The sequence below is a fragment of the Sinohyriopsis cumingii genome, chromosome 1 (genome assembly GCF_028554795.1).
Source record: "Sinohyriopsis cumingii isolate HCF-2022 chromosome 1, ASM2855479v2, whole genome shotgun sequence".
In the NCBI taxonomy this organism is placed as follows: Eukaryota; Metazoa; Mollusca; class Bivalvia; order Unionida; family Unionidae; genus Sinohyriopsis; species Sinohyriopsis cumingii.
This window is the reverse complement of record NC_142961.1, coordinates 151,634,651-151,658,524: the sequence shown is the minus strand read 5'-3', so window position 1 is coordinate 151,658,524 and position 23,874 is coordinate 151,634,651. Positions and strand designations below refer to the sequence as shown.

Here is a 23,874-nt window from a genome sequence, read left to right as displayed (position 1 = left end):
AGGAACTGAAAAGGAGTTAGCATACCAAAGAAGTATTTTTCAAAAATGTAGATATCTTTAGAAAAAAATGTTATAATCCATTAAATTAAAATGTTATGTGCGACATGAACTCTAATAAAATGATGGCTCGCCATCCCAGATGACATGAGAATTTCTATTGAAAAACATCTAATCTTCCCGTCCAGTCTTATCAAACTTACTGCCAAGTCATGATCTGCACCCGACGCAAATTTTACGCTAATATACACACAAGCAATTATATTTTTAAAAAACTAGTTTGTATTGTCTTTATTATTATTGTTGTCCATTATCCCGATACCCAATTATTTTAACATATTTCCTTCAGATCCGCCTTGCATAATTTTAACCGTGACATAATTTATGTAGGAAATCCTGTAGATGGCGTTGATAGCTCGCTATACATCCTATGTTTCTGTCCTTCGTGCACAACTTAGAATTAGGTCAAATATACTAGTTCGCTATGTGATAGACACAAGAACCTGCTCGTCTAGTATTTTTTGCATAACTTTGTATTGTTTCATCTCGTTATAAATCGCCTATAGTGATTCTATCATGCAGGAGTCCTGAATGTTTCGTAGATTTTGTGTTAAGTGTTGGCTTTGCATATGTAAGTTGTTTTTTACTCCCGGACAAAGAGCTTGTTTAGTTCCGTTATGAATTTGTGTATGTGTGTGTCTGATTTGGAGTTTTAACGTAGCTTTAACAATTTTCAATCATATCGCTATGATGTCTGCAGTGTGGCATTAGTCTTTGGCATTATTCAGCCGGGGTTCAAACCAGCGACCTTTCGCGTCCAAGCTGGACGCTTGGGCCACCGGAGCGTTCACAAACAGATGTAGTTTGTAAGAAAATATGCACCAGCAAACAGTTTTTTTTTTTAAAGTAAGCACATCAAGATAAGTTATATACACGAACAGCACTCATTCCCCAAGGTTATCAATATGCACTGAGAATATGCCATGTCGCCAGTCTTCCTCTACATACACCTTATCAGAGACACGGAGGCTTTACTGAAATCAAGAATGCGCTCTTTGGGATACGTGGCCATAAGCATTATATGTGTGGCCGGTCTAACCAGGGCAGAAGATGCAGCAAAGCGACTCGTTCTGGACGGGGATACAAACTTGTTGCACCTCATCCAAACAATGAAAGTAGAGATGACAACACTTAACAACACTCTCCACAATCTCATAAAGGACAACCAGGCACGTGACGCCAAAATTGCTTCTGTAATCAGCACCGTGTACAATCTCACGTTAACCAATGAAGCAGAGGAGTCCCTAATTGGGGCGCTGGTGAAAACCATCCACAACCTCACTCGGATAAATCAAGCGCATGCAGTAAAGATACAACTGTTGGAACAAGGTACGACTGTTTGTGATTTGGATTTTTTAACGTAGCTTTAACAATTTTTCAGTCATATCGCTACGATGTCTACAGTGTGGCAGTTTATAGTGATGTCTAGCACCGGGGCATCATGCCGCAGACATGTAGCATGATGTCCCACTCAGTCATATTATCCTGACACCAGGCCGACCAGTCCTAACACTAACCTCTTAATGCTAAGCGCCAAGCGAGGCAGCTGTTAGTTCATTTTTGTAAGTCTTTGGTATGACTCGGCCTGGGGATCGAACCTACTACCTCCCGCATCCGATGCGGACGCTCTAACCACAAGGCCACCGGAGCGGTCCGTTATAATAGTAAATGTACGACTGATAATTTAGCTAGTAATTAAGTATGGTATGGATTTAACAGTATTTTTAAGACGCTGAATCGACTATTACCTGTGCCAAAAATAAGAGTATTATTGGTAACTTTTGGCATATATGAAATGTCGCCATCACTTTTAACAGCAAATGACGCACATTTATTTAGCAATATTAAATCTCGCGTAAAATATTTTGTGTTGTCAAGATTAATACAATTTTTTGTTTTGGTCTTCTTATTTAAAAAAGAAACAAAATAATTTAACAATAAACTAGATTTAAAGATTATCAGAATCTTTATAAACTTAATACTGGTGAATGTGGTAGGCATATAGTAATTGCCACGGGTTGAATAATACACTGTAATAATTTCCAAGTCAAATACATCTCAGTTCTCCATGGTTGTAGTAATATCCAATCGTATGTGCTTATAGATAATTGCCATGGAAAGGAAACTGATATTACCAAAAAATAAAGATGAAACTTTCCTATGAGATTTATTGATCACAAGAACACCATATTTATCGTGTGACCATGCTGTTGTTTTAACGATGACTTTGTTTTCTAAATACATAATGTTGATGCAAAACATTGACATTTAAAAAAATTTAAAAATCTAAAACTTTACTTGTGATTTACGTTCCAAGATGAAAATGAGTTTTGTAGCATCCTGTACACACGCATATATATATATATATATATATATATATATATATATATATATATATATATATATATATATATATATATATATATATATATATATATATATATATATATATATATATATATATATATATATATATATATAACTTACTCGTTTACGTTCCGGAGAAGATGAAACCATTAATGAACCATGAAAAGTCATGGTTTCCATTTTTTAAAAATTTGATATTTGATTACTTTTGAAAAATGTCAAGATTGATTTGTTAAAGCCTTTATTCGCCATAAGGATAAAACTATCTGATTGAAATAATAGCTGTGTTCTAATGTTCATTTAATTAATCATTGATTTTCGGATGCCATTCGAGACCACCAAGTGTTGTACATGTACATTGTTGAGAACGGGCACTTCGCAAGCTATTCGTTCACTGTTCACTGTGCTTCAAACTAGAACAGTTAAAGAGGATTTTTATAAGTTTTGTTTTACATACAATGGTGCGCTCGTTTAGGATGCCCCGTAGATATATCAACGTGTTAATGGCAGGGTTTAACGTAATTCTCTACAACTGATTTCCTTTCTTGTTAGGATCTCATTCAGGTATTTTACTAGTCAACTCCGTCATTTTAAACAATTGGTTAGTACGTTCATTTATATCTCGGTGATAAACTTTCTATTTGTAATATCTGCTAAGAGTTTTAGGAAATTATTTTAAAGACACATCCTAAGAAGAACTTTGCAAAGTTTTAAAAATGTTGTGAAAATTTTGTTACCTAGACATAAGCAGTCTTCATATTACCACTGTTATCGTCTATGTCATTGTTCTAAGGTTGCTCCGTCGAATTTGTTTGCAATAGAAATAGGATAAATACACAAGGAAGTGTTGCATATCCAGTTTGGGCATATTTTAGTTTTTAGGCATTCCGTGTTGGATATATCCATGCCTTTCCTTTGCAGTTTTATCACAAGTTATGCGTAATCTACCGGCCTTTATGGTGACGTTGACGAGAAGTCTATCGCACTGTTCCGAAGGTCAGCATGTTGTTTTTGACAACTCCATTCTTAATGTGGGTAACGTATACGACACACGCCGAGGAGTCTTCCAAGCCCCCGTTTCTGGAACATATCAGTTTAGCCTGACGTTGGGTTTAGATGTCAATGCATTCCATGTTGGCATAGTAAAAGGCAATATCACCAATTATATCGGCAATCTCTATGCAGCGCATGATCCCAATGGAGACTGGCGTCAGAGGAGCACGACAGTTCTTATCCACTTAGAGAAAGGAGATGACGTGTGGGTAATTTGCGTGTGGGACGAATCCCACATTTTTGGAAGCAGTTACGTTGTTGAGAGAGTCTATTCTCATTTTTCAGGCTCTCTAGTAAGTTATTGATTTGTAAATTGGATGTTTGATATATGATACATTTAAAATAATTGTGCAATCTGAAACATTAAATAAAGGCTAGGGCGACCCAATCCCTTGTCGCTATGTTCAATTCCCTTTTGTCGTTATACAGTCACAATCCCATGTCGCTATGTTCCATTTTCCCTTGTCGCTATACATTTCCAATCACTTGACGCTAAACAGGCCCACCCATGTTAACATTCCCCATGTTAACTTCCCTTTGATACCAAAGTGTCGTGACCGTTTCTAACATACAAGTTCCATTGTCCGTATAGCCGCCCAATCCCTTGTCAATATGTTCAATTCCCCATTCAATCCATGTTAACTTTCCCCATGTTAAACTCCCCTTGACGCCAGAGTTGCCCACGACCTTTTTGACTGGGATTTCCTTTGAGGCTAAAGTGGCCCAATCCCTTGGCCCAATCCCTTGTCGCTATGTTCAATTCCCATTCACTTCATATTAAATTTCCCCATGTCAAATTCCCCTTGTCGCCAGGGTACAAACCTATTATTTGAACATAGAAGTCCCATTGACGCTAAAGTGGCCCAATCCCTTGTCGCTATGTTCATTTCCCCATTCACCCATGTTAAATTTCCCAATGTTAAATTCCCCTTGTCGCCAGAGTTGCCCACGACCTTTTTTACTGGGATTTTCATTGTCCGTGTAGTGACCCACTATACTACTAATAAGCACTAGCTTTATGTGCGTGGTGTATTTGATATCCTATGTGTGCACAACTTTAGATGCACCCGCACGAAAGTTTTGCATAATTGACTATTAATTTGAATCTGATTTTACTTGCCCGCAAAGCTAAGAAAATTCGTGTTAAACTTATGAATCGTCTCATCATTGTAACTTATAGTGGTATAAGTATCAGCTACACAAAATTGAATAATTTCATGTTCATATTTAAACATCTACTTCACTACCTCTTTAATAGTATATAATGAAAATTAGGCTCAAATAAGGCAAAATAATATCGAAGCCATAATAATGTGACTTTGTGTCTGTTTGACAGTAAAATCTTTCAGGGTGTCAATGTTCTTTGTTTCACAGTTATAGCGATTGTACAAACAACCGGCATTCTTCTCCACGTCCAGTCTGACTTAATTGAAACTGTATGACTTTTTCCATGAAATGTGCGCAACCATTTTAATCTTGTACACGTGCATTACGTTACACTTGATGAAAATAATACCAAATTGTTCTCTTATGCCGTCTACGATCACCAAAAGGAAATGTTTATCTAACAATGCGTCTGATTTATTCTGGTAAATATCCTATGACGCAAAGTTTCATCTGCGGCTGGCAACCCGATGGGTTAGCGGCCAGACGAATTATGATGAATAATAATTAATTGAGATTTTTCGATTGCACAATTGGTCGTCCACGACTAAAGAAAATTATTAAAATGTCACTCTTTTGCTGTGCTTCTCCACGGAATATGTCACGGACCTACTGGAGAAACGTCAAATGACTTACCTTTCGTAGTCTTTTGCTTTCATAATTCACTTTCAAAAGCAGGAACATTTGAATTGCGGAAAAGTTAGACTTTGTTAAACTGATCAAAGTATTGCTTGCTTTTGAAGCTTTGTTTATTTCATGCTTTTGGCCGGCCCTTGTGTTTGGTATCCTCAAAGATTAAGTTCAAGCTCTGAAATTTAATTAAAGTAGTTTGGTATTTTAAGATTGGTATTATGAAAATATAAATTACTTGACACTACGATAGTCTGATGGTCTATTGTCCACGACGAGTGGTTATTTATATATCGTGTACGACGATTTTCTTTTAGTATTTCACAGCTTATGTTGTATAAACATATGTTATGCATAAATTTCTCTTCTTATCAATTGATGATGCTCCTCTTACTTACCTGTTAATGATATTTTATTTACAAGATAATTCTGAATTTTTCTTGCTTGACCAGCTCAGGAAATATTTTCATTCACAGTTAGTAGAAACACAGATTACCACACATCCAGATAAATCAGAATTACTACAGTCGATATATCAGACATGCTGAACACGCTGTTTCCTGGCGTGGTGTTCAGTAAAACATTGGATTCAATTAAATTAATGAGTCCAGTTTTTTTAAATATAAATATTAATGAATACTTACTCGTGCATGTAATGCGTGGAGAGGATGAGGGGTGGGCGGTTACATGGAGAATCTATCACATTTTGGATCTAAATCTGTCTCACACTATGCATAACTTTTTTCTCTAATGTATTGTTTGCTATTCTATGAACATAGTAAACACAGTCTTCAGAATTCTGGTCTAAATGAAGAAAAATTTGATTATAATGAACAGAAAAGATAATTCTTTAAAGATTCCATTCTGTACAGAATGTTAAGAAGGTAGAAGAGTGGTACTCTTTTAGGGAACTAAATTACCTATCAAAGTACATTTAATGAATGCAAAAATGTCCGTGAAGAGGTATATCAACGTTGGTAAAAAAAAATGCTAAAGTACTGATTTTCTCTTTAAGCATTAAGAGGTTAGACTGGTCGGCCTGGTTTCTAGCTGATGTGACTGGGTAGGACATGATGCTACATGTTTGCGGCATGATGCTCCAGTGCTAGACATCACTATAAACTGCCACAGTGCAGACGTCGTAGCAATATGACTGAAAAACTGATAAAGCTATGTCAAAAATCCAAATCAACCCACCCCCCCCACCCCCCACCCCACACACCAGATCAATCAAAAGACTACGCTTGCTCCATTTTACAACCGGGTTGAGGGCTCTATTTTGTTCTTATTCATTTTTGTTTGTGATGGAGACGCAAAATTTAAAATAATTTTTAGAAAAAGATTTAATTGATTTTCACCATACATCCAAAATTTATATCCAACGTCTTCCTGGAAAAGAATTAATTATGTGCATGATCAGAAGTTATTCAGATGAGTTTTCAAGCCTAAATAAATCATTCCATCAAGAAGTGGTTTTCTTCAAAAACCCATTTTACGTGTTAATCATGCGTTACACGGTTACTAAAATAGAAGAAAGAGGTGTTTATATGAACAACCAATCATAAAAGGGAAGCATGTACACAGTAATTCGTTCATAAATTGCAGACAGTTGAAACAAACACTACTTAACCACCAGTATCAGTTGTATGTATCAACAACAACAGATTGGTTAAAAACTGAGTAAAGCACAGTGGAACGATTGTTTACTTTAATTCGTGATGATGTACCGACCACTATCTTGCTATATAAAATATTTCCATCAGACGAAACGTTCGGACATATCAGACTATAAGATTACAATTAATCGCGCATTTGCACTGATCTATATCAATAAAATATATAAATCCGAATACTGGCTCCATATCGACTATGTTCTGTGTCTAGAATTACCGTCATATAAATTGGACAAAATCGAGGATACGCTGCTTTTCGACAAATTTCTCTCTCTGGACATATTTTTCTTTAAACAAAATTTTTTATCCTTTTCTAACACCAATAAATTAAAGAGATATATCTAGAGCAATAAATAATTCAGTGTGTGTGTGTGTTTATATATATATATATATATATATATATATATATATATATATATATATATATATATATATATATATATATATATATATATATATATATATATATATATATATATATATATATATATATATATATATATATATATATATATATATATATATATATATATATAAACAGACAGACAAATAGATAGATAGATAGATAGATAGATAGATAGATAGATCAACCACGCCGAATGCATAGTAATTGAATTTTCTTTCAGGACTTCTAAAACCCCTCGTGCCTGATTTTATGTTTATATCTTAAAATGCTTAGGCAACACTTAAACATGATTCATTCGTTCTGATACTTTCACAAATGAGTAAGTGTTAAACATAAAATCCATGATCAACAATACTTATAAGGTGTCAGTCAGAAAATCTCCCATACATTTTATGTCATTGATTAAATTATTCATGCACCCCCATCACACCCACTCCAACCCCACCCCACCCCGAACTCTGCGTTCAAATTACAATAAAAGAATAAGACCTAAATTTACCTAAGTTTCGTTCTGATCAGTCATCACACCGTTAAATGTATTGGATAAACGTCTATCTCTATTTGTCTCTTGCCTTTGTTACGTTTAGGATCTTACAAAACGTAAAAAGAAAAGAGTGAAGACAACAAGCTGTGTAAAATTTATCAAATAATTTTTTTCACTAGAAAACAAAGTAAAAATGAGAAAAAGAACTTATGGTTTTACGAATCAAATCCAAAAATAATCCAAGAATAATCCAACAATTAATAAATAGAAGTCCTAGGAATAAAAAGTCCACATGAAAAGGAGTTCGAATCTCGATGAAATCCAAAATGGAAGGCGATGACGTATGCTGTAATCAGCGTCGTACTGACGTGTCAACAGTTCTTTGTTGAATCACAGAAAATATTATTCCAGTGTTTGAATTCTGTGTAAATTTCGATAACTGTCCTTGCCCAAGAATTAATTTAGTGCACAAGTATTTCCAGGGAAAAATAATGTCTTAGAATCCATATAATTTGAAGAAAAATAAAAAATTCAACTCAAACTGGTCACAACAAAATACTTTTAAGTGTTAATGGTTTAAAGTCCGACTGCCCAAATTCTCTATAGAAAACAATTATACACTAATTTAAGAGGGAAAACAGATTCCAATATGAGGGTCATATGATCACCCTTCTAGAACAATATATAAGCTTTTTACATATCTAACATCACGCACTCCCAGTATGGCCTCGATTTCATTTTATGAATCTTACACTGAAAAAGAATTTATAAAAATATGTAAAAAATTATTTAATTCAACTCTTAATGATTCTGAATCAAGTCAGGAACTAGGTCAGCATTAGATACCAAATTTATATTATTAGTTGTTTATGAAAAACAGTCAGGTCAAATAGAACTGAACTGATTTTCTGGAAAATGTCAAATCCAGTAAATAAAGTTACATTACAATAGCATGTAATGGAATTTTTTATAATAAAAAAAATTAAAACTAACAAACAAACAATTAAATTAAATCGAATATAAATTAAATCAAATATACATAACACCTTTTTCTCGTCTTTCACAAGCTACATCCAGTCTGTAGCATAGAGAGCATGTATTTTAGATGTATTAAATACTTTCCAATAAAATCACTAACTTCAGCATTTTAAACCTCGGCACTGTAAACATGATATCATGTAATTAATTCGACGAAGAAAAGAAGGATTAGAAATACGCTATAAACGACCTTTCGTATTACAACTTTGGGCTTTTAAATTTTATATTTAGGACTGTTGATGCGTGATGAATTCATTTTGCACAGAAATCTTGAGCGCCAATTGATACACGCGTATCTGACACTACGGATATCCCGTGATAAATATAATTTACGTCTGTGTGGCACGAATATTATTGTATATCAAGTTATAAATAAGCTGTACGTGTATCTGACACTGCGGATATCATGTGATAACTAAGATTCACGTGGGTCTTACACTACGCATATCCGTGACAAATAAAAGTTTCGTCTGTGTGGCACTACAAATGTCATGTTATAAACAAGATATATCTGTATCTAACCCTACGTATATCATGTTATATCAAATATACACGTATCTGACACTGTGGATACCATGTTATAAAGAAGATTCAGATGTGTCTGACACTTTGGATATCCGTGTCAATTAATTGGATTCACGTGTATTTGACACGACGAATATGCAGTGTCTTATTGAATTTAGTCTTTTAATCTTTTTTGTAAAAAAAATATTACAGATGATAATGTACGAGTCAAATTGAAATGACAGAGATATTAATTTTATTTTCATGTTCATTTTTATTTCTAAGAGTGACTCTTTCATATTTTGATACAAATGGATTTTATTTTCTATCTCATTTATTTCACTTTAAGTTTTACTTAAGAGATATCAATCTTACAATTAGTAGTTCCTCTCTCTCATCATATCGGAAGCAAATGTTGGGGGTTTGCTTTGTAAAACTTTTTCTCCCAGTTAATTGTTCGTTTGATGCCTAAATAGCAACGCAACACTACAATTTCAATTAAGGGTTTAGTTTTCAATTATCAAAATAAACTGGATATTCAGGAAAATATTCCAAATAGATCCGTCCCCATTAAGTACGAAATTCGTTTTGACACAATATATTTCACCTTTTCATCTCGCAGTGGAAGCTTGATTATTTAACTTTAACTGAGATGTTCTCTCACCAAAAGAAAATGCACCAAAGAGAAGAAAAAAAAAAAAACATGAAACATCATTCAGCATTAATTTGATTAATGAAAAGTGTTGGAGATTTATTAGTTACAAATTTATCACATTTCCCCTAAACACTTTAAACAAATAAATAGTTTTTTGTCTTTTTTGCTGTGCAGGTTCCTATTTCAAACACTCGAGGTTACTAAATATTTAAAGTTTTCATCAAAGTGTGACATAAAAGATATGCCGTATTTTGGGATTAGCTCGCTCCTCTATTTGTTTACGATATTAAACACTTGAGCTCCAAACAGTCTTCTAATGGCAGACGTTCGTGGAGATTTCTGGCGTGCCAGTCTAGGTTCTGCACGTGTTCAAGCTGTTCGCTTTGGGCCTTTCTTTCCTATGTTGACTGATTTGCAAAGATATCGAGACATCAGACTTGTAAAAGATAATTAGTTTTGAGAGATTACTCTTGGAAAGTAACGCCAAGAACCAGCACACAAAACCCGATACCATCAGCCATGTTTCGGTTGACCGCGAGTCTGATAAGAGGGACAGATACGGATGTGTGTATGTATATCGTTTGGTGTTTTCAAAATATGAAAACAAAGTGCTTTCGCATTTATCTTCATTATATACCTGTCAAGTAAAGATAAGAATCAGATATGTATACGGTTAAGCATCTATGTTCAAATGCACAAAGACTGTTTATTTTTTATTGGTGGTGATTGGGAATGGGTGGGAGGCCGTAATTTGGAAATTTATGAGGAACTCTGTTGAATAATGTATTTTGTTTGTACTGCTCAATATAATACATATTAATTTAACTCCGTCAAGTTGTCAATTTACATGAATGCTATAAATAAACAATTTCTGCCACACTCCTGTTTTAAAAAAAGAACTCAGTTAAATTAAAAATATTTAATATTCCACCACCAGCACGTTAATTGTTTAATGCCACTCGAGAAGCTGAGAATACGTCTTCTTCTTGCATGTACGACCAGCCTTAAATCCTAACATAACTCGTGAAGAAGAAAACAAAACAAAACATGTTGTTATGTAATCTTCTGTCAGCCAGGCCATGTTGTAATGGAACATTCCATGTACCAGGTCATGTTGTTATGGAGTATTCCATCAAACAGGCCATGTTGTTATGGAGTATTCCAGCAAACAGGCCATGCATCTTCGCTAGCCCTATCTACACCTTGACTGATCGATCAGATATTTCAGTAGTTTTGGTCTCTGAATTTAATATATATTAAATAACCTGGGTCTTTCGATGCTATTTAGGTTTTCTCTAAATCTAATTAGAAGATCTGTGTCTTTCTCTGTCCTAAATTTGAACATTTGTCTTTCTCTCCTGTTAATTAGATCATTTCTTTCTTTCTCTCCTGCTAATTAAATAATGTTTGTCATTTTTAAATAGAACCTCTTCCTGGGCCAAGGAAGGAAGCTTTCTGTTACTTTTTTTTTTTACATACTTTCTGAAGCTCCTCATTTTACACTGAATATAATTCTCCCTGGAAAGCAAAACATCCTGGAAAGCAAAAACATCCTGGAAAGCAAAACATCCTGGAAAGCAAAAACATCCTGGAAAGCAAAACATCATGGAAAGCAAAACATCCGCTCCCGGCAGCTGCGTTACTAATGATGCAATCTGATTAAAAGTTGTCAGATCTTCACGTAGGACAGTGTACATCCAATTGTAATCAGACTGACTAGTGATGGAGATTAGCCTGGTATTAATAGCTACAACTTTGTTACTTCCATCGCAGTCTGCCGTCGAAGGAAGAACAACACGGCCAACGCATCTAAGTGGCATTGGAAGACGAAGGGTTAGAAACAACGTGATAACCACTTGAAAGGAAATACTGCCTGGAAGAAACCAGTTATATTTTTTTCCGGCTATTACGCATCAGCCGACCTGCCAACCGTTTTCACTCATTCGGAGACAAATGACATTTGCAACTTCCAGGGCAAACCTATGGACCAACCCTCCAATGCACGATATTAGCTGTCATAATAAGCACCTAGGCTATTTTACAAAACCAGGATTGACCGAGAAGATAGGAATGCATCCAACTATATTTTTTCATTCGTAACTTCTAAGTTAATGCTAGAGCCAATCAAATCGTAGAAATAGTCGAGGAGGTCAGAACAGATTGGGTTTTCTTTTTCGCGCAGAAAATAAAATGTACGTTTCTGTAAAGTACTGCGTCGACATAAATCCGGGGCATTTTTGTATCGCAGAAACACTGGAGGTTATTCCGAATGAATTGTCACCCAGAAGTTGGAGCAACGATGCACGTGGTGACCATTATGAGGTGAACACAGCACCTACTGGAGTGAACGAAGAGGGGCTCACAGGTAGCCATTTGTTTCGATGCGGCTATATGACTTACGGTACAAATAGTAAACCCTAGCAAATACCATAAAATTAGAAAGTTTTAAATTCTGTATGCTCATGATCACGCCTATATTTATCAGTATAGAAATATCCTTGATGCAAACGCTTTTTTATAGAGAAAAACAACAACACATGAGCAACGGCATTTTTGTTTTATCTACACGCGTTTGAAAGATGTGCACATAACGAATCAAGTGATAATTTCAGCAATGAGTTTTCTAATGTCATGTCTGTAAAAGGACTGAAATTCCACCAATAAAACAACATTATTACTTTTTTCAGTTGCAAATTAGATAAGCACCCAAAAGATTAATTTTTTTAAAATTAAAACTTAATTTTTCATTATCAACTAATCATAACGTGTACTAATTAATTTGCCCAATTCATCTGCGACCGTCTGCAAGACTACAAACAGATGACGCAATTAAATCGTTCTCCATAATGTGATTAAGATCACCGAAAATTGATATTAAGTTTTGTTTCAAATTGGTATACCTTTTGGACAACGATGTACGTTTAATACCAAAATTCGCAAATTACATAGTTGGAAATTTAAGAAATCATAGAATAGGATTTATGCGACTAACGCATTTTGGTAAAGTGACTCAAATTTAGGAAACTGAGCATAATTTGATTGATGGGCATGTAGTTCAAGTATGCTGGAAAGCACAAATTAAATGACAAAAGAGCACACATTACCGACGTTGTACATGTCATTAGGCGATAAACGGCGTAAATCCAATTGCAAGAAAACCTCCATTTAATTTATCTGTGCCCAAATCGTTCCTCAGCCACTGAAAATACTATTCTCTCATTTCTTATTATTGCGATGATGATGATGACTATTATTATTTTTTTATCACTGCCTTCATATCATCATCATCATCATCGTCATCGTCATCATCGTCGTCGTCATCGTCATCAGCATCATCAGTAGTAGTAGTAGTGAACATTTCTTAATCTACTTCTGAATAATTGACACAATTAAACAAATCTCCTGATCTACATCGCTTTACAGCGAATTTTGAAGGTTTTATGTTGATATTAAAGATTCCAGGGCTTTTTTTTATAAAAAAAAATCATAAAGTTTCTTGGAAATTAGTTAAATCGACATTTCTGCAAGTTCTTTCGTTGCGTTGTATAAACCCATAAATCACAATCAGTTAGACAAACTGGGGGAATGGAAATGTCAGTCGAATTTTGAATCATCTAAGGACAGAAAATGTTTATCATATCCAGAGTGTGTCAAGTATCGGTATGGGTCTGTATATCAACGCATTCTGTCCATTAGCACCCAGTAGATCACGTTTAGAAACCTAATCGGATTTCCACTCTGACTATAAATATAGCAGCATGAGCATATTTATTAAAAAACACAATTAAGACTGACCGTTCGTGAATAACTGTTTGTCACGTTTGCAATTATCCGAATCAGTATCGTCGGTAATGCGTGCCTTATACCATTAGATAATGCAGTCCTCTTGTCTCATATATAGCAGTATTAGCAATCTCAAAGTCCAAAATCCAAGAAAGCACCTAGACAGTTCTTTTAGCACCGTGGAAATGATTGTATATTGGTTTCATCAGCTAATTATATCTAAATGGACTCAAATGTTTCTATTTTCTTCTCCTAAAAATAAATGTTCTTTTTCACTGCATTTAATTCAAAATTCAGTAACAGACAATTTGTAAAATAGTTTGCTAATTTCGAATTGCGTTTTACTGATGGAAAATATGAATCACGTTGTCAGTAAAGATAGATTTGAATCACGTCGTCAGTATGGAAAATTTGGATCACGTTGTCAGTAAGATATATTTGAATCACATCCTCAATATGTTAAATTTTAATCACGTTGTCAGTGTGACAGATATGAATCATATCGTTAGTATTGTAAATTTGAAACATGTTGTCTATGTGGTAGATTTGAATCACTTTGTCATATGGCAGATGTGAATCACGTTGTCAGTATGGTAGATCTGAATTACTTTGTCAGTATTTTAATTTAAATCACCTTGTCAGTATGTTGAATTTGAATCACTTTGTCAATATTGTCGATCTGAATCACTTTGTCAGTAAGATCGATTTGAATCACGCTGAGAGTATGGAATATTTGAATCACATTGACAGTAAGGTAGATTTGAATCACATTGACAGTAAGGTAGATTTGATTTACATTGACAGAAAGGCAGATTTGAATCATATTGACAGTATGTTTGATCTGAATCGCGCTGACAGATTGTTTGATTTGAATCACGTTCACAGTAAGGTTGAATTTAATCACATTGTCAGTGCGATATGTTCTTCAATGTACTTTTGTATCTATTTATACAGTGATGTGTGTTTCAATGTCCTTTTGTATCTATTTATACAGTGATGTGTTTTTCACCTACTTTTATACTTATTTATGCAGACATTTGTTTCGTCATCTACGTTTGTACCTATTTATTGGATGATAAACAAGGCAACCTATGAAAAAAGATAACTTTCCGTAAAATATATTCTTTAAAACGGTTGGAAAGGTCTTGAAAATCTTCCTGAACAAATGTGCTCCGCAACTGTACCAAAAAATGGAAGAACACGGCGAAGAACATCGTACACGCCTACTTCTACATGTCTCTCAACAATGGAACCATTCCAGTTTTTGCGAGTTACATTCATTTTCAATCTGAAGGAGAGAAGGCCTCTGCTGGAAGTCTTTTATATCGTTTCTTCTATTATTTTTTATTTGTTTCCTTCTTCAGTACGTTGGATAACTAGAAGATGCACGTTCATGCTAATACAAAAAGTTTTGTTTAATGACTGCCGACTGAATATTGCAGTCTGTTGTAAATGGTTTAATTAGGCTATTCGTTTGTTTCTGAGAAGAAATTATGTCGCAAATGTCCCTATCTCTTCCCAAGCTAAGAGTGGTACAACATTTACTGGTGTATCTTCTTTGTAATTTAAAAATTGTAAGTGGAAATGCTAAAAAATGTAAAAAATACAATTTAACATTTTAAAAAATGATTATTATAATTATGAACAGTACCTAAGATATCACACCGGTTCGCGTCCAAGTGACTGATTCCGAACTATGACTTTAAAATATACCTTTTGCATTTGTTTGTATTCAGAACAAAAATGGCTAGAAGGGATTTGTTTTTTTTAACGCAAAAGCGTATCACCAACATGACAACGAATGTAATTTTGTGACAGGAAGGAAGTAAAAATCTAGCAAAGTTGACAAAATTACATTTTTAGTAGTGTGATCTAGAAAGTTTCTGATTTATAAAGTCTGGATTTTAGTGTTCATAGTGTTCATCTGTTAGGACCTAGCCAAGTCAATCGATGGGTAGGATATGTTTGTAATTCGCCCAAATGAGGGACGGGTGTGTGTGTGATATATCGGGCCAGAAAACAAGATATTCAATGCAGTCCAACTAAAGTAAATTTACAAGAAATTAAAAAAAGATGTCGAGAAATTGCTGTAGGAGCAAGAAAATCTTATAAAGTCCTTTTCTTACGTGAGTTGTACAAATATGATTTGTGTCAAAAAGTCTAAATTTAAATGTTCAAAACTGTGTCAAAATGACAAAATGTCTGTAATGGTGTAAATACCTAATGAGATTATTGAAACATCGATATTGATTATATATATATCAAATTAAATTTTTCTCTCTCAAGTGAGTTTGTTCATAAAATGTTATTAAAGCTTGTACAAGAAACCAGCAATTGATATTATGCGCTGAAAATGTAATCAATTCATTTGTATATTTATACAAATAGTCCTAAACAAATTAATTTGTCTACCTGGTGTGATCTTTGCTTAATTGTCTAAAAAGTCTAATTCCAAAATGGATGTAAAATGTGTAAACAAAAATGGAAACTAAATTGCTTAATTGGCAAGAAAAGTTTAGAAAGATAATATACAAAATAATATAAATATAGCTACTAAATTTATTTGTCTATCTCAGGTGAGTTTGCTTACAAGGTTTATACAATATAAATCTTAAATTTTTAAAAAGTTCAAGTATTTGTAAAGTAAATTTGACAAATAAAGATAATCATGTGTTGGGATCCTCTTAAAGTATCTAAAAATTCTATTTGGTCTGGTTGGTTTCATAGTTCTTGGAATTTATCATGGATTTCATAGTTCTTGGAATTTATCATGGATTTCATAGTTCTTGGCCTTTATCATGGATTTCATAGTTCTTGGCCTTCATCGTGGATTTCATAGTTCTTGGCCTTTATCGTGGATTTCATAATTCTTGGCCTTTATCATGGATTCCATAGTTTTTGGAATTTATCATGGATTTCATATTGAGATACTGAAATACATCAGTAGGAGAAAAATTATATCGCCACGATATCACTTTTGTCAACTACTGTTGTTCCCATTTAGCAAATATGTCTGCATTTATGTATGTTATTCAAACCTGTATTTCCGTAGTTCGGTCTATTTCATATCTATACTTTCTGTCTTTCTGTCTATCTTTGTCTCTCTCTCTCTCTCTCTCTCTCTCTCTCAAGAACATGACTCTACGACAAACAGTACACATTTTTTTTTAAAAAAAACTAGTGACTAATTATAGTAACAAACTGTGTAAAGTAGCATTTTTAACTCGTATTACATGGGTGCTTGGCAACGATGTATAAATCGGACTTTGATTATTGTAGATTGAAAACCGAAATAAGGTGATAATCGAAAACTGGATACAGCGTCTGCTAGAGAAATAGAATGTAAACTTTCCAAGGCCTCATATGAAAGCACATTAGAGAGTACACATAAACAGACAAATACAAAAATCCTTGCGAGTAAACTCACAATTAATAAAATCTGTTGTTTAATGTTATGAAGTCTCTCACATACAACAGCTCTGTGAGGTTTCTAAATTAATCAACCCAAAAAGTATTCATCTGCGCCTGAAAAGTGTTAACAAAACTAAAAATCTCTTCATTCTCGTACCATTATAGTAATACAGTCATTATTGATATGGGCCCCTGCACATACGGGCAAGATGGGGCACTTGTCCTCCCCCCAATTTCACGACTCAGCATGTTTTAACATCGGTAAAACTTAAAAGCTGAGCACTACATGCCCCCCCCCCCCACCAATAAAATAATTATGTGGGCGCCCCTCATTATTTAGACAAAGTAAACAATACGAAGCATGCTATATTCGAGCTAAAGTTGTAAAACATCACTGTCCTAAAATTATTGTAAAACTTTTTGTTTATGTAGTAATGCAGCTATTAATCATATCGGCAAAGAATGGAGAAAATCCACTTTTAAGTTTTTACTTTTAAAAAATACATAATAAAATGAAAATCCTCTCGTGACAATACAGTGTTTCCACTATTTACTTATGTTGTTCAACACAAATTAGGTAGATCATTCCCCTACACATGTGGACTGAATGACCCCGAAGTCTACAGAACTTTTATTATGTCAGCTGCAATATTTTCTGCAGGAAGCTTACATGAATTTAGCAACTAATCGGAATGTTAGTTAGTTTGTTGTTTTTTGTTTTCACTAAAGAAACGATGCTAAATTAACGAAATAACTCAAAATTATCCTGCTGGGTTAACTCACAGATAACTTGACATCACAACATTTTTGATCATATGATTATATAGATGCAAATTGTTTTTTCAGCCTCATATGATGTTGATTTTGGAGGATCAAGGAATAACATATTTATCTGTAGATATCGCCACCAAGATTAAAATCGTATAAAACGTGTCAACATTTCACACGAAGAATGGAAAATTTCTACCTTACAATTTTTCCTTAATGCCTTCTTAACTGATTGCGTTATTTGATCCATTTGGGAAGGACTCAGTAAGAACACCGACCCGTCAGCGGACGACCATATCGCCTTTCTACGGGACTGTAGCGGTCGTCCAATGGCCGGAATCGTTCCTTATAGGATGACGCTGGTAGGGCGAGAGCATCATACCAGTCAAGCATCAAAAACTTGTATTTATGTATGGAAATAAAGATGGATTGCGTACAAGAAAGTTTGATGGACACATGGGGACATAAATGTTTGGTGCAAGGGGATTATGTTTTTAAAAAGGTCATTATGGTTCCTTTGATAAGACTTTACACTGAAAGCTATCTTTCAGCTTTGCTAAACAAAGGTGTGATACGACTCTACAGATATCAGCGTTTGAAAGTGAATTTAATTTATTTTGTCTGGCCCTTCTAAGTTCTGCCTCTATGCCATTTTGCTTTTATTCCAAAGTGTGGATTAATTTTTTTTTATGAAATCACAATTATTCCTCATTTATCAAATTTGACAGAAAAAACAGACAAAATTGTTGATGGAGAAATATTGTTAATTACAGGTTTCATATTTGATTTCCGAAGTGTCGTGATCGCAAATAAGGTGTATCATTATAGTCTGCTAAGGGTACAAATATCTTTGAAGACAAATGACAAAGTTCTGGATTTCTTATCACAGTGACTTTAATTCGTTATACAGAGCATCAGTTCAGGAGGTACAGAAGACCCAACTATTGGATTATTGTTACGTCTAACATTACCAGCCTCTTTGGTCTAAAAATTGTCAGGCAAGTCTATTGATAGTTCCTTAATTGCCATTGAAGGTTACTGTCTGGAGAGACAACACAACGTACACAGAGTCCTTAGTGGGATAGATGTTGACCTTTCCACAGATTCAAAGTATAATTGTCGATAAATATAGATTAGATTTTGAACGTGTTATAACAGAATTAATACGGAAAGAGGTTTCCATCCTTAAAACAAACCTGTTTCATTTTTCCTCAGTTTATCGCCCTCCAAACTTATTAAAACTTACGGACATATTTTATACTGAAATTGAATTCGCCACTTTCTCATCGCCAAATATGTAATGTATCATAAATGGCGACTTTAACATAGAACTTTTAAATCGCAATAATAAAATGCGGTTAGACATGGTTCTAACTCATAACGTTTCACAACCAGTTTACAAAAAACATAAAACTTCGAAGGGTAACAGAGCCAAAATCTACTTTGATAGTATTCCTACTTCTCACACAGTCCATATAGGAACGATTAAACCCGGCCTATCGGAACGATTAAACCCGGACTAGCTATATGTGACGCTTATCCGGTCTCATTGTAAAGAAATCAGTTCACACAACCATGCAAAACAAATGGAATTATAATATACGGATCTTTCAGTCATTTTGATAACGATTTGATTCTTTGTGAACTAGTCTGAGCATTCGAGAACGCATCATTTTTGTCAGTCTCCACTAAATTCAGATTTTAAGGCGATTCACAACGGTTTACGTATGATATAAGAAATAACCCGCCTGTCCATTGTTCCATATGTTAATCAATACCGATTAATCTCTCTCTCTCGCTCTCTCTCTCTCTCTCTCTCTCTCTGTCTCTCTCTCTCTCTCTCTCACTCTCTGCCGAACTAGACTTTATAGCAGAAGAGTTAACAGACGTGAGGAGCTAATCCCATCTGTTCATATCGTATCACTGGTCCTGAACGTTTTGTCGCAGACATCAAAACTGGTTATGTTTCACATTTAACACGAAATGAATGGGCATTATACTAAGGAGATCGACACTAGACGACTTTCTTTATGTGTATTAGTACATTTAAACACTTCCCAAACAATGTGTATTAATTACGCTAGTAGTGAATGGGGCCACCCTAGGGACAATGGGAATTAGCATTACAGACCCCCCCCCCCCGGGCCACTCTGGGGACTATGTAAATTTAACATGGGGAAAATTGCTGGGCCACTCTAGGGACAAGGGGAATTGAACATGGGGAATAGAGTTTGGGCTTGTCTAGGGACAAGGGGAATTGAACATGTGGAATAGAGTTTGGGCTTGTCTAGGGACAAGGGGAATTGAACATGGGAGAAAAAAAACTACTTTAGGGACAAGGGGAATTTAACATGGGATTTTTTTTTTTTTTTAAAAAAATGTTTAAAAAAAAGGGTAGGCAATTGAAAGTCAATCTCTTTTCGAAACCTATGAGTGGCCCTGAAAAGGGTCTTTGGGTTTCTTCTTCTTCTAACTCCTCCACTTCTTCCACCATCCCCTTATCTTTCCCAAAATTCCTTTCTTCTTCCTCTTCTTCTTCTCCTCCTCTGTTATCCAGTCAGGATGGCCCATCTCTCTAAATTTGTGTTGGATCTTCATCCAGTTGTTAGTTAATCTTTCAAACTCTAATTTCTTCTTCTTATTCTCTTCTTCCTTTCTCTCTTTGCTCCATTTTTCTTTTATCTTCATCACTTCTACTTTCATTACCTCTCTAATTAGTTCTTCTGCTTTTATTAACTGGTTACAACCCCACTTTACGTACCACCAGTCAGTCCAATGAAAGCTATTTTCTAGGAAGCTCCTGACTTCTATGATATGATCCAAGGCTTCCTTTAAAGTACCTACTCTCACGTAAGGTGGGTCAATGAATCCTCTGATTCTTTCTAATTCTTCCTCAATCATTCCCCCATTTGATCTTTTGCTACTCCAAGACTTTTGACATTGTTCAGGCTACCTTCAAATCTTCCTTCCTTATTCAATCTTTCTGCTACATAAGTCCCATCCATGATCCAAAAATAGCTATGCCTCAAATCGTTAAATAATTTTGTCACCTCCATCTTCTTTGTTTATTCCTTAGAATGGTGCGAACGACTAATACTGTGGGTTCTTATAGTGAAAGCGCAGACGTGATGGAAAACATCCCCTAAAACAAAATTTATATTACCTAGATCATAACCAAACAACGCGCGGACGTGAAGGAAAACATCCCCTACTTTTCTCATTTCATCTGATCTACTATCCACATACGTGAAACAGCAATAAACAAACCCCTAATCTACTATCCACACACGCAAAACATTAAAATGAAACCCTAATCTACTATTCACACGAACCAACTTAAGCTCTTACATAACACAATAATCTACTATCCACACAAACGTACGTGAGCGCTTACAAACACACACACACACACACACACACACACACATAAAAAACACACACTCACACAAATAAAAAGAATAAGTGTTTATATTCACACTACTCTACATACACACATTGGCAAATCGATTGTTATTTCTTTTCTAAAGGTTTGGGTAGCCCTGAAAAGGGCTGTTTGTTTTTGAACTCCAGTAACACCTGGTTAATGATGGCACCTTCCAGGCCTGGCACCACACACACATCTTCTTCCCCAGTCTCCTTTTACCTTTTTTCTTGGGAGTGCAGAGGCGGGATAAGTGGCTTCAGAATCCCAATTTTCTGTCTCTGGGATTCTGAAATTTCCTCTCTCCTTTTCCTCCTCTTCTTTTTTTCTTCTTTCCTCCTCCTCTTTCATCCTTCCCTCTTCGACAATGGCCTCCGCGGCCAGTTCATTTAGTATGCGCCTGGCATATTCCAGGTGCATCTGGAGTTCTAGAAGCTTTACAATTCTGGTATTCATTGTCTTGTTAACGAATGAACAGGGTAGCTAGACTGCCCAGCGAGTTTCAATTTATACTAAAAGCGCGGACCTGAAGGAAAACATCCATTAAAACAAAATTGATTTTACCTAGATCATGACCTAACAAACGCGCGGACCTAAAAGAAACACTCACTCACTTTTTTATACTACCCATTACTAATTTAAAAATTTTCATTGATCACTTCAATATACTATCCACATACGCAAAGCAATCAAACCCCAAATCTACTCTCCCCACACGTCTAACAGCAAAAAAACATGATCATGATCTACTATCCACACAAACTTACGTGATCACTTACAAACACACAATCATATACACAAACACATACACTCACACTATAAAAAAGAGTCAGTGTTTATATTCACACTACTCTACATACACTCATTGGCAAATCAATTGTTATTTCTTTTCTAGAGTATTGGGTAGCCCTGAAAAGGGCTGGTTTTTTTGTTTGCTATGGCAATCTTTTAGTTTCTAAGAATGCGACGTCCTCTGAGGATAGACTTTCTGACGATAGGTCTGCTTCTTCGGAAAGAGAAGAAGAACTCTTTGGTGTCGATACGACAATCGACAAAGCCTCTGTCAGGTTCAGGTTGCTGCTGCTGCTGCTGCTACTGCTGCTGCTGTTGTTGTTGCTGTTGCTGCTGTCTCTGAAGTCTGTACTTCTTTGTCCATTCTTCTTTCTCCCTGTTCACTTCTTCTCTGAAGAGCTCTTCTATCAGGTCTTCAGTGACTTTTAACATTCTCACATTCTCTATCTCTTCTGGCTTTGTTATCAGACTGTATCTGACCCTATGCAAATTCACGTAGGCTTCCTTTAGCTTAGCTAGTTTGGAGCACATCTTCGTAGGAGGATGAGTCGACAATGGATGGTTAGACTGTAAACTACCCCGGCTTTAAAGTCAAATCGCGGACTTGAAGGAAAACATCCCTCTACGGTTTTCGAGCCGCAACGTTCAATGAGTGTTATGAGAGGGATAGTAAGAAATCAAAGAGCATGAATCAAGATTTCTATAGTCAAACAAACCACAAAGGCATTTTTTCAAAACACAACATTTTTTATTTAAAATCACTTAACACTAACAAACAACTCTAACATTTTTAACAATAATCCAACAATATAACATCAAACAATTTGTTTCAAATGACAAACAATTTTTTTCAACTTACACATTATTTTGGACAGGGTTGACAACGTTGTGAATGAAATTGTGATTTCCACTGTTGGAAGTCATTAGGCCATTGATGGACACTACGTTTTCTAGCTTGAGACAAAAGATAAGCATAATGGTCACAAAACCATCGATCTACTTTCACATCGTTTCTAGAAGAAGAACGAGGATCAAAATGAGTCACTAAATGTTCTAAGGAATAGCCCAGGCTGCGATGATGCAGAAAATACACACAGTACTGTCCACACACCAAGGAATCTGTGCCTTGTAATTTCACATTATTGAATCGGCTGGTCTGAGCATTTCTTCTCATAAAGTCAATGATATCGTCTTCCAAAGGAGGCAATCCATACGAATCGAAATATTCCACACATCCTTCTTGAGGAAAGTAGATGGCTACCCAGTGGGTTCCTGGGAGATGACTGTCGTCCGTGTTGATCACATAAGCTAGATGGTCTTGAGGTTTGCGATGAGGGAGTTCATCTTTAGCACAGACGACAGGATTCCAAGAAGCCGTGTACGAACTGTGGTTCAAAAGGTAATAAAGTTCCCAGGTATCCATGTTTTTTCTTCACAGGTAATGTTAAGTCATCAATTCGATCCTGACCTTTTGCTTGAAAATGTCTCACAAGTAAAAGGCGTCTAGCCCCGACTTCTTATTCTGGTCAAAGAGAGATTCGATGCGACGGCGCTCCAGAGACGTTAATGGAGGAGAAGAATGTTTATCCAAGCCTTTATACCACTCGTTCAACACGAATTCTATCTCGATGACACCCCAAGCTTTGTCCAGATATTCATCCAATTTTT

The 23,874-nt window shown here is 35.2% G+C and overlaps 1 protein-coding gene across 1 annotated transcript; it reads left to right on the top strand.

Moving 5' to 3' along the window:
- Nucleotides 1-961: 961 nt before the first annotated feature.
- On the top strand, nt 962-3,889 carry LOC149808168 (uncharacterized). The gene is made up of 2 exons (XM_089950055.1): nt 962-1,386; nt 3,346-3,889. The coding sequence occupies exons 1-2, from the start codon at nt 981-983 to the stop codon at nt 3,780-3,782; spliced, it is 843 nt and encodes a 280-aa protein (XP_089806181.1). The 5' UTR covers nt 962-980; the 3' UTR covers nt 3,783-3,889.
- The last annotated feature ends 19,985 nt before the right edge of the window (nt 3,890-23,874 follow it).

Bases quoted from the DNA above. Each gene is read 5' to 3' on its own strand.
- LOC149808168 (XM_089950055.1), top strand. From the start codon at position 981: ATGTCGCCAGTCTTCCTCTACATACACCTTATCAGAGACACGGAGGCT. The intron at 1,387-3,345 runs GTACGACTGTTT...TTTCCTTTGCAG, and splicing joins GATACAACTGTTGGAACAAG to TTTTATCACAAGTTATGCGT.